This window comes from Solenopsis invicta, chromosome 6, assembly GCF_016802725.1.
Source record: "Solenopsis invicta isolate M01_SB chromosome 6, UNIL_Sinv_3.0, whole genome shotgun sequence".
Taxonomy (NCBI): Eukaryota; Metazoa; Arthropoda; class Insecta; order Hymenoptera; family Formicidae; genus Solenopsis; species Solenopsis invicta.
Window position 1 is genome coordinate 19,283,051 of NC_052669.1, and position 9,843 is coordinate 19,292,893.

Here is a 9,843-nt window from a genome sequence, read left to right on the forward strand (position 1 = left end):
ATTAATTACACATCTAGATGTAGAATTATCAATCAAAGAATCCTGTCTGGATTCTTATCATTAATTACACATTTATATATAGAATTATTGATTACGGAAAGCCTATTGAGTATTTTCAGACAAATTTTGATGGATGGTACAGGAATGTCTAGCTTTCTTTGAAATAAATGAGGAAATAATTACATGCACAACGCAAATTAAAATTTGAAAGGAAGATGTACCGTATTTTACAATATTTACTTAAGAGATAGATCATCGTTTGTCGCGGATGTTTTAAGACTTCAAACTGATGAACTGTCCGGATTTTCATCATTAATTACATTTAAAAGATAGAATTATTAATTACGAAAAGCTTATCGAGCTTTTCAAATAAATTTTGATGGATAGTAGAGAAACGTCTAGCTTTTTCCATTCAAACAAATAAAGATACGATTATATATAATCGCAAACTAAAACGCAATTTAAAGGGAAGGTATACAGAAAGAACAGTTTGCTAAAAATTTAGCTAGATGCAAGTTTGAAAATAATTTTGTTGAACTATCGAAATAATTATGAAGAATGTTCAAGCACGATGGGCATAACGCTGCAAAAAATTTTGACATTCTAGCAATCAGCTTGGATGTCTTACATAATTACTTTTATGATTTAACAAAATCATATTTTCAGCTCTAGCCCAGCTACTTTAGCAAAATCGTTCATTCTGTATACGTTTAAGCCGTTATCTTCAGAGTTAGATCATTATTCATCGTCCTTAATTTATTTGACTCCGAGCTGAAGAACTGTCAGGATTCTCATCATTAATTACATTTGCATAAAATTATTAATTACGAAAAGCTTATCAAACTTTTTAAATTTTGATGGATAGTACAGAAATGTTAGCTCTTTCTACAGATAAATAAATAAATGACGATATACCTATCGTAAATTAAAATTTAATTAGAAGAGAAGATATATCGTATATTACAACATCTTCGAAGATCGTTCATCGGACAATTTAAGTATCTGGCTCCGAACTAAAGAATCATTCGGAATCATAATGCGTAGAAAGCGCAATAAATCCCACCAGTCTGCCAAGGGTGCAATAAACTGTCATCAAGAGCCGATTCGCAGATTTACGGCATCACAGCCCGATACCTTTCTATTCTCGCGCGAATGCCACTCCATAACGAATCGGCTACCACGAAGAATGCACTTGCATAAGAGCCCCAGCGGTCGCGCAAATGCTCGCGAATGTCGCATCGGAGATCCGACATTTCCCCTTGGTGTATTGATCCATCAAAGAGCGAGTGAGCAGCTCTAACGCACGGCGATGCACCGGGCAGGTAAGCGTAAACAAGACCGCGGTGCATAAGGTGAGTGCACCCGACGAAATGTCAAGGCGTGAAAGAGAAAAAAAAAGAGAGACAAAAAGAATTTTGCAACTTGCCACGAAGATTATTTCGTTTTGTTATATTGCTCTGCATTATCACAGTTTAGTACTAAATGCCTCCATAATTAATAAATAAATTACGTTAAGCAGTAAAAACAAAATCAGTCATTCGACACTATTTAGAAGCATCCGCTTTCCTCTCTATTATTAAATTAAATCCAATTTAAGACATTTTATTTTCGGCACTCAATTATTCACCTTAGAGTAATAAATTATTGTAATTATTGTTAAAAAATTTATTGAGGCAAAATCTGCAAAAAATACAGGAGTCTTATTTTTGAAAAATATTGCATACAAATCCTATACGTATATATTCATGTAACATATATTATAAATTAAATAGAATGTTAAATAATATATAAACCAGTAATTTAAATATGTAACATTAATTAAAATTTATTGTAAAAGGGTTTTTTGTATGCATATTTTTCAAGAATAGGCCCCCAGAATTGACTTATGCAAACTAAATTTTGCATCTTTTTTTCTTTAAATTTTTATTTATTTAATTTTTTAATTCCTGTTTATGATAATTTTACGAGAAGTGGGTGATAGTCAGTAAGTACACTTGCAAGGAGAAGGGATTCAAACGCCTCCGTGGCGCAATCGGCTAGCGCGTTCGGCTGTTAACCGAAAGGTTGGTGGTTCGAGCCCACCCGGGGGCGTTATTTTTTTTCTTAATTTTTATTTTCTTAAATAACAATCAGTTTACATCAACGCGATAATTGTTTTTATTAAATATTAAATATTAATAACTTTAAGTGCATTTAAGCACGATTTTTTATGATTTAATATTAAAATACAAATTGAATTAAAACGTATAGTTCAATATTATAAAAAATATGTACGACATAAAAAAATAAATAATAATTAAACTAATTTATTTCTGTTACAATTTTTAAGTAAGAAAAAAAATAATTAGAAGAAAAAAAAATATCTTGACCCCGACGTGATTTGAACACGCAACCTTCTGATCTGGAGTCAGACGCGCTACCGTTGCGCCACGGAGTCTTGTGAAGTTGAACGCTTCTAACGCAGTGATACGTCTAGTGGTATACTCAAAATGAAGATGCACAGTTCAATAACAAGAGACACTTATAGTAAAATAATATATAAATGTGATTTTAAAATAAAGCACGTACCTTATTTGTGAGTAAAACGCAGGCTAATACTCCCAGAGACCACCAATCGACTTCCTGTCCATAATATTCTTTCTTTAAAATTTCAGGTGCTGAAAAGGCATGATAAAGGATTTGTATAAGTATGGCAAAACAATATAAAAGCACTTTTTTTTTAGATTATATTATTAATCAGCCAATAATCTTATTACTATAAACAAATTGCATATACATAATAAAAAACTTATAGTCAAAATTAAATTATATATTTTGTAAGTCCTTTTAACACATATATATTTATGAATAAAAATATATACATATATTTTTTTTTATAAAATATCCTTTAAAACTAAGAATATATTTCCTTTAATGAATTTTCAGACATGACATTCTACAGATCATATTTCACTTGATGTTTGCAATAATTATATCATTATAATTTAACATAATCAGTGTGTGTTTAATACTCAAAACTTTAAATATCATATTTAAATAATGATTGAAACGGTAACAAAAAATTGATGGAAAAACTATCCTAATTGTCTCAGACAACGTATTAAATTTTTTAATTTATTTTTAACTTTCATAATCAATAGAAAGCAGTGTAATGAATAAAATTCATATATTTCTTTATTTGAATAAGATTCAAATATTTAGATTAAAATAGATTAGAATAGATTAAAATTATATTTCCTATTATATTTGTGGAAAATCAATTCTAAAATAAATTCTATAAAATTTTATTTTATTTATATCTTTTACTTATATCTTTATGGAACAAAATCAAATTTTCAGTCATCAAGATTAGTGTAAATATCTAGAAAATTAGAAAATAAGATCAAAATTCATTCTTCTTAAATATTTCCATTTAATGAAAATTAAACCATTTAATAAAGAAAGACAAAGTAAATAAATACTTCTTAGCAATAATGTATAATAATATATATGTTTATGTGTGCTATTACGAATGCATTTTCTTACCCATATATTGGGGTGTTCCGCAGAATGTGTTTGTTCGTTCTGTCCGATGCAGCCATTTGGCTAGGCCAAAGTCAATAATCACAGCGTGGCCATCTTCATCAAGCAAAATATTAGTTGTTTTCAGATCTCTGTGTACCACACCCGCATTGTGTAGAAAATCTGTGCACAACAGGTTTTTTTTGTATAAAAACACAGACGCTGGATTTTTATATGTTTTTAATAATTACTGAAATTATTTTTACCTATAGCTAAGGCAATTTCAGCTACATATATCCTAACTACCTTTTCAGGCAAACAGCCATACTCGTCGACTAGTGAAAATAATTCCCCCCCAGAAATATAATTCATCACTGCAATATTAATTACATCATTAGTTTGCTTAGAAAATTATATTAAAACTTAAATGTTGTAATAATAGAAACATACATATGTACAATGTCTTCCTGCCTTGCCATCTGTGGATGGAATTTACTATGAAAGGATGATGCCCAACCATTCTCAGTATCGCTGCCTAAGAAACATTAAATCTCTCATACATCATGTCAAATAAATACATTTATTGAAGCAGCATTGTCTCAGATGCATACGCACCTCCTCTTTAGCTTGTCTAATACAATTCTCTGCAACAATCATGGCTTTGCTAATCACCTTCAATGCAAAGACCTGACTAGTTTCTTGCTTTTGCACTTTATATACTTTTCCATAAGCACCCTTAGCTATTACATCTAGAAAGGTGTATCCTGTCTTCAGTGGTACCTCCTTGACTGAAAATTCTGGCAGGAACATCGACTGGGAGCGCGATATTGGCCATACCGTTTTGGAAGAGCTATGTATGTCCTGTGTAGCACCTTTGGTCCAACTGATAGAAAACAAACAAATTTTGTTCTTCTGTTCAGCCATGACATTTGATATAAATCTGTTATCCAGGATTACAATTACAATTCACTAAATTGTTACCTTCTGTGAGAAGCATAGGACCACTGTCTGCCTTCCTCATTAGCAGCCTGTGCTGTCGCACTATTGACGCAGCTTCCACCGAGCAAATCACTGAGGCTGTACTGTAAATTAATAATATCGCCTTTAACACAAAATAATATCAACATTTAAATTATTATGACGCGTCCTGCATAGAACAAGTGCAATAACTGCGACACTTGATACAGGATACACTGTTGTAGGTTAGGATACAAGAGTCCGGAGTAATACCTACCTGACTATCATACCACTGCTGATCACGATAGCTCTTCTTGGCGTTGGAGTTGCCCATCCAAGTGACAATGCTCCGATCGATCCTCGATCCTCTCAAACGACGGATGAGCGGCGATTCGAAAGCGGTGCTTCTCGATTCCTCATTCCGCTGTCGAGTTAATTCCAATCAAATTGCCGGGCGTACCGCCAATTTGTTTGCGCGCGTATATTACGTATTATTACGCCGTTGTCGGGTGTATAAATATGCACGGAGCGGCGCGTACGGTCACGTTACCTTGCACGCGAGTCGGGCTCGGTAATCGATTGTAAAATTATCAATTATCACGAAAGACTTCAACTACGTCGTGCTCAAAATTGCTGAACGTAGAATGTATACCGTGCAGAGAAAACAACACTAATAGAGCAAACAAACAAACTCGTTGCAGAATGAATTATGTTAAAAATTACATGAATTTAATTTCCGACGACGCGATCATGCGCAGTGCGTAAGCGAATCACGCGAGGACGAAGTCACAAAAACGCTTTCGAATATACCTTGTGCACACAAGACGCGCGTTATCTCATTAGAACGTATATTCCACGGCATGTGAAACTTGTTTTGGAAGACTCACGAGCGTTAACGATTCAATGTGACGAAGAAAGTTTGAGACACCAGAATGAATTTGGAGAATTGGGAGACGTGGATTGCAAGCACGCAAAGGCGCGGAACACCGTCCGCGGACCTGCGCAGTAAACGGTTGTTAAGACAGTCATCGAAATTGTAGACGCAAAACGTCTTTTGAATCTACTTTTGTACGACAGCTATCATAAGCGGAAACTGCGCAATGGTTCACGCTTTTATCCGATCGTGGCGAGACTTGCCAAGAAAAAAGCCATATCCACAATTTAGTTAATATGATTTTTCGAAACGCCATACGCCATCTCTACAACGTGAACATACACTACCATGCCAATGTATATACATACAGTCGGTCAATATCTCGGAAAGCACATCAATCGCCTGTTGGCACACCTGAGGGTCTATTAGGGGAAAGTAGGTAAATTGCACGCACCTAAGGGAAATTTATCGCAGTGAAGTGATTTTTAAAGTTGAAATCGATACGAGTACAGAAATAGAAACTTTAAACATTTTTTTATCATTATGTATTGTCATATTGAACAATTTTTTATTTGATAATGCTATATTCAGCAAAAAGAAGCAAGTGGTTAAACGAAAAAATTTCTCGGGCCTTGGGTAATTGTACGTGCGGTTGGATAAATGGACGCGGAGGAAAAATGAGGTTATAGCCCATTCTTTTAACTACACTACACTGCACTACACTGTACTAGTGGTACTATAGTTGATCTCACGTGGTCTCACGCCTTTCAAGATGGATGCGTAAAATTGTCGACGGCGGACTTGATTTGATAAATAAACAATTACTGGATGACTATTTAATTAAATTTAATAAACAATAGCTCAAAGAACGCAGGAAAAAACGTACTTTTGTTAGGTATAACAAAATTAAACGAATAAAGTAAAAATACAGACTTATTGCCTTATTTTCTGAACGCCAAAATCGCAAGAAAAATCATGATTTTACTTTTTCTTATTTTTTAAATTAACTACGTTTTTAAATGATATAACGTATGGTTATATATTTAAAAAATGCTTTCAGCCTACAAATATCGTCGTGATATAAGTTTTATTCATCGGGAAGGTGCCAAACCACGAAGCGTACAATTACCCAGTGCGTACAATAACCCTACTTTCCCCTACGAGTTTTTAACGCGAGTGAGTGTTTCGAGAGTTTCGTGGAGTGAAGTAAATTGTTGGGCGTTCGTGCCAACATTCGTCATCAGTCGAATGCGATGTATTGTGCAAGGTTGTGTCGCGTTTAATCGTGTCTTGCATCTTCTCTGCTGCCTCATACCCCGAGAATGAAACCGCTACTAATCATAAACGTTTCGCAGTTCCGCCATTCCGCATTCCATGCGAGCGCACCCTGCTCGACTAGGGTGTGAACTCTTTAGCTGTGCGTGGACGGCTCTGTCGGTAACAAAACGACATTATCAATTGCATTGCCTAAAGAAAATTTTGTTTGAAAGAATAGGTTATCGATATCCGAAAAGGGAGAATCATCGATGCGTACGCAGCGTACCTCGACGCCGTGGCATCAGCGCGCCTATGACCGTCCGTCCATGTGACACTAGCTGCTGCGCCTCCTGTGCGTGTTGCGTGCGAGTTGCGGGACCAATCGTGCGATTGGATTGATCCTGTGGTGTCAAGGAGTCGTGCGGGTTTTCAGGGGCGAATTTTGTATGCCGTTCGCGACCGCGGCCCGTGCCCGAGATACTTGCATGTCAGCCCGCGTCAGCGTCGAGCGCGTGATCTAACTATGATCAAGCTATTCTCGTTGAAACAAGCAAAAAAAGATGGCGAGTCACCCAAGGCTGGCACCCAGAAGAAGGCGTCCGCGGCACAGCTGAGAATCACAAAAGGTTCGAAATCGTTCGGAGCACGTTGTGACGCATCCCGCCCGTTGCCTCTTTCTCTTTCTCTCACCTTTGGCGTTCCTCTTTTTCAGACATAAACGAACTGAATCTCCCGAAAACATGTGGCACGGAATTCCCGGATCCCGACGATTTGCTAAGCTTTAAATTAATCATCTGTCCAGATGAAGTGAGTAAACTCTCGTTCAGTGCTCCTTACTGTCGATCAAACTTTCAATGTTACTCTCTTTGTCCTGTCGGAAATCTGGATTATTTTAAGTATAGACAATGAATGGCAGCTTCTGTTGATATTGACCTATTAATAATAACAGGTCTCGTATGCTTCACAATAATTTGAAGGTTTATTAACTGTTTCAGGGATTTTACAAAGGTGGTAGGTTCGTATTTAGTTTCAAAGTCGGGCCCAACTACCCGCACGAGCCACCTAAGGTAAAGTGCGAGACTCAGGTTTATCATCCTAATATCGATTTGGATGGTAATGTGTGCCTCAATATTTTGAGAGAGGACTGGAAGCCTGTGCTCACGATTAACTCCATTGTCTATGGTCTCCAGTATCTCTTCTTAGTATGTGCTCATTCTGCTAATATTATTTCTAAGTGCAATAAATGAAAACTTGTTATAATTTTATACCAGGGAGAAATTCTAACTATTATAAATATATATATGCATACATAATGTAACCAGATATTTTCTAATTTCAAGCAGGATAACTTCATGTTAAAATATAAGTGCATAAAATTATTAGTAACTTAACTCAAAATTCATTTTTATTATCAATATTGCTTGAATTGGGACATTTGATATATTTGGCAAAATAGTGGAACAATCATATCTGTCCTGTCAAAAGTCATCTGGTCACGTTATGTATATATAACATTAGAAGAGATTATTATTAATAAAAAAATGTATATATAGACGCGAAGAAATGTAGAACTTTGTTTTCAACACATCACTACTTTTTAGTATCCAATTATTGTTTATTTCTTTATTCGGGTTGATAGGAATAAATACTTTTGCAGGAACCAAATCCTGAGGATCCATTAAATAAGGATGCGGCTGAAGTTTTACAGAACAACAGAAGGGCTTTTGAACAGAACGTAGCAAAAGCGATGCGGGGTGGTTACGTAGGATCCTATTATTTTGAACGGTGTCTCAAGTGATACAGTGCCTCGCCGTCAATACTGTACACGCTTCTCCAAGGACTCACTGTAGGTGAAGAGATCCTGAACTACGGAATGAATGCAGGACCGCACGGTGTCCTCATTATCACCTGCGTGATAACATTAACATATTTACTTTCTTTGTGTCTTGCCAGGCCTATATATATTTAATTTGGAGAAAGTACTTTTTGTTGCGGCATACCCAGGAACGAATTGAATGCCATCGTTCATTGTTTTTCCGATGATTACCAATAAATGTTTATCGGCCATGGCATTATTTTAGTGAATTTGAAGTGCAGTGTTGAAGGGAATTGTAGAATTATAGTTTGACATTCGGCAGATAATAGATGTTACGACGTGAGATATCCGATTACCTTGCGTACAAACAATTCCGGACTCAAAATTGGAAAGTTTCCGGAATTTTTAAAATTTGTTTTTATAGATTATATACTTTAATTTATGAAGTATTTATTTTCTAGGGGGGGGGTGGGGGGAGGACTGGGAGCATCCTATTTTCATAATGTCACCGTAGCATCTATCAAAATCTGCTTTTCATTCAATTAATGTAACAAGTAACTTATGTATTGACTGAGAATGGAATATAAGGCTGTTACAAAACTGCTAACTGTTTCGTTTGGATTTTCGCAAACAGCATATTTTTACACCCGACAAAACGGAGATCTCTTTCTGATAAACGTAAAAATAATCTACGTCTTATTTTTTAATAAAACAAGTTTGAATTTATTTCACACTAAGTGAGGATATTGGTATACTTTATGTACAAACCTTACAGCGATTAACTAACAATCATGAGATTACAATCGTGGAGATTTGTTATGCTACAAAATTTAATTTATTATTATATTTCATAATTATACTAGAAATGTTGGAAAGTATATTTTGAACGTCACGCTTGTACAGAGTCTATACAAAATAATTGAGCATATCTCAATGTAGTTTAGAAAAATTGATACATGCAAGAATCACAGAAATACTTGTATAACAAAGTGTGTTGAAATGTGCCACCCATACTTCTTTCTGCTATTTGCTCTTGTATTGATGTATAAATTGGAATATTTAGATACCGTCATATATATTTCTCCACAATCCGTATGTATTTTGGAATTCATAATAAATATGTATAATCACTGATAAAAATAAAAAAAAGATAATTAAATAATCTGTATTTACACAAATATTTATGGAAAATAATTTTAATTATAACTACAAATTATGTCACAATAAAATTAATGTTAATATATTTCTGGATGTTTTTATTTCATTCAAAAAATAATCTATGATTGTGAATTCCAATTACTATACGATTGCATATATTTTGTTGTTTACTAAATATATCTAATTAGACAGATGTAAGAAAGAGCTAAATGCTAATCCACAAACATATTGTAAACTTCAGAAATAAAGGATCTTGGATAAATAAATAAATGACAGATAC

At 34.7% G+C, this 9,843-nt stretch overlaps 2 protein-coding genes and 2 non-coding genes across 4 annotated transcripts in view; 2 read left to right on the top strand and 2 right to left on the bottom strand.

Moving 5' to 3' along the window:
• LOC105204052 (serine/threonine-protein kinase S6KL) overlaps positions 1-5,506 on the bottom strand; it is a 49,133-nt gene extending 43,627 nt beyond the window's left edge. The window contains exons 1-7 of the mRNA XM_039450767.1: positions 4,736-5,506; positions 4,483-4,583; positions 4,117-4,384; positions 3,952-4,036; positions 3,768-3,875; positions 3,526-3,684; positions 2,569-2,657 (exon numbers count right to left, since the gene is read on the bottom strand). Coding sequence (XP_039306701.1) covers positions 2,569-2,657; positions 3,526-3,684; positions 3,768-3,875; positions 3,952-4,036; positions 4,117-4,384; positions 4,483-4,583; positions 4,736-4,792 — 867 coding nt within the window. The 5' untranslated portion in view covers positions 4,793-5,506. The remainder of the gene's footprint in view (positions 1-2,568; positions 2,658-3,525; positions 3,685-3,767; positions 3,876-3,951; positions 4,037-4,116; positions 4,385-4,482; positions 4,584-4,735) is intronic.
• Trnan-guu lies at positions 2,018-2,091 on the top strand. Its single transcript has one exon. It is a non-coding gene; the product is annotated as a tRNA-Asn (tRNA).
• Positions 2,366-2,437, bottom strand: Trnaw-cca. The gene has a single exon. It is a non-coding gene; the product is annotated as a tRNA-Trp (tRNA).
• Positions 5,507-6,891: 1,385 nt separating the features above from the next.
• On the top strand, positions 6,892-9,833 carry LOC105204053 (NEDD8-conjugating enzyme Ubc12). The gene is made up of 4 exons (XM_011173078.3): positions 6,892-7,215; positions 7,302-7,396; positions 7,585-7,791; positions 8,247-9,833. Exons 1-4 carry the CDS (start codon positions 7,113-7,115, stop codon positions 8,385-8,387), a joined length of 546 nt encoding a protein of 181 aa, XP_011171380.1. The 5' UTR covers positions 6,892-7,112; the 3' UTR covers positions 8,388-9,833.
• The last annotated feature ends 10 nt before the right edge of the window (positions 9,834-9,843 follow it).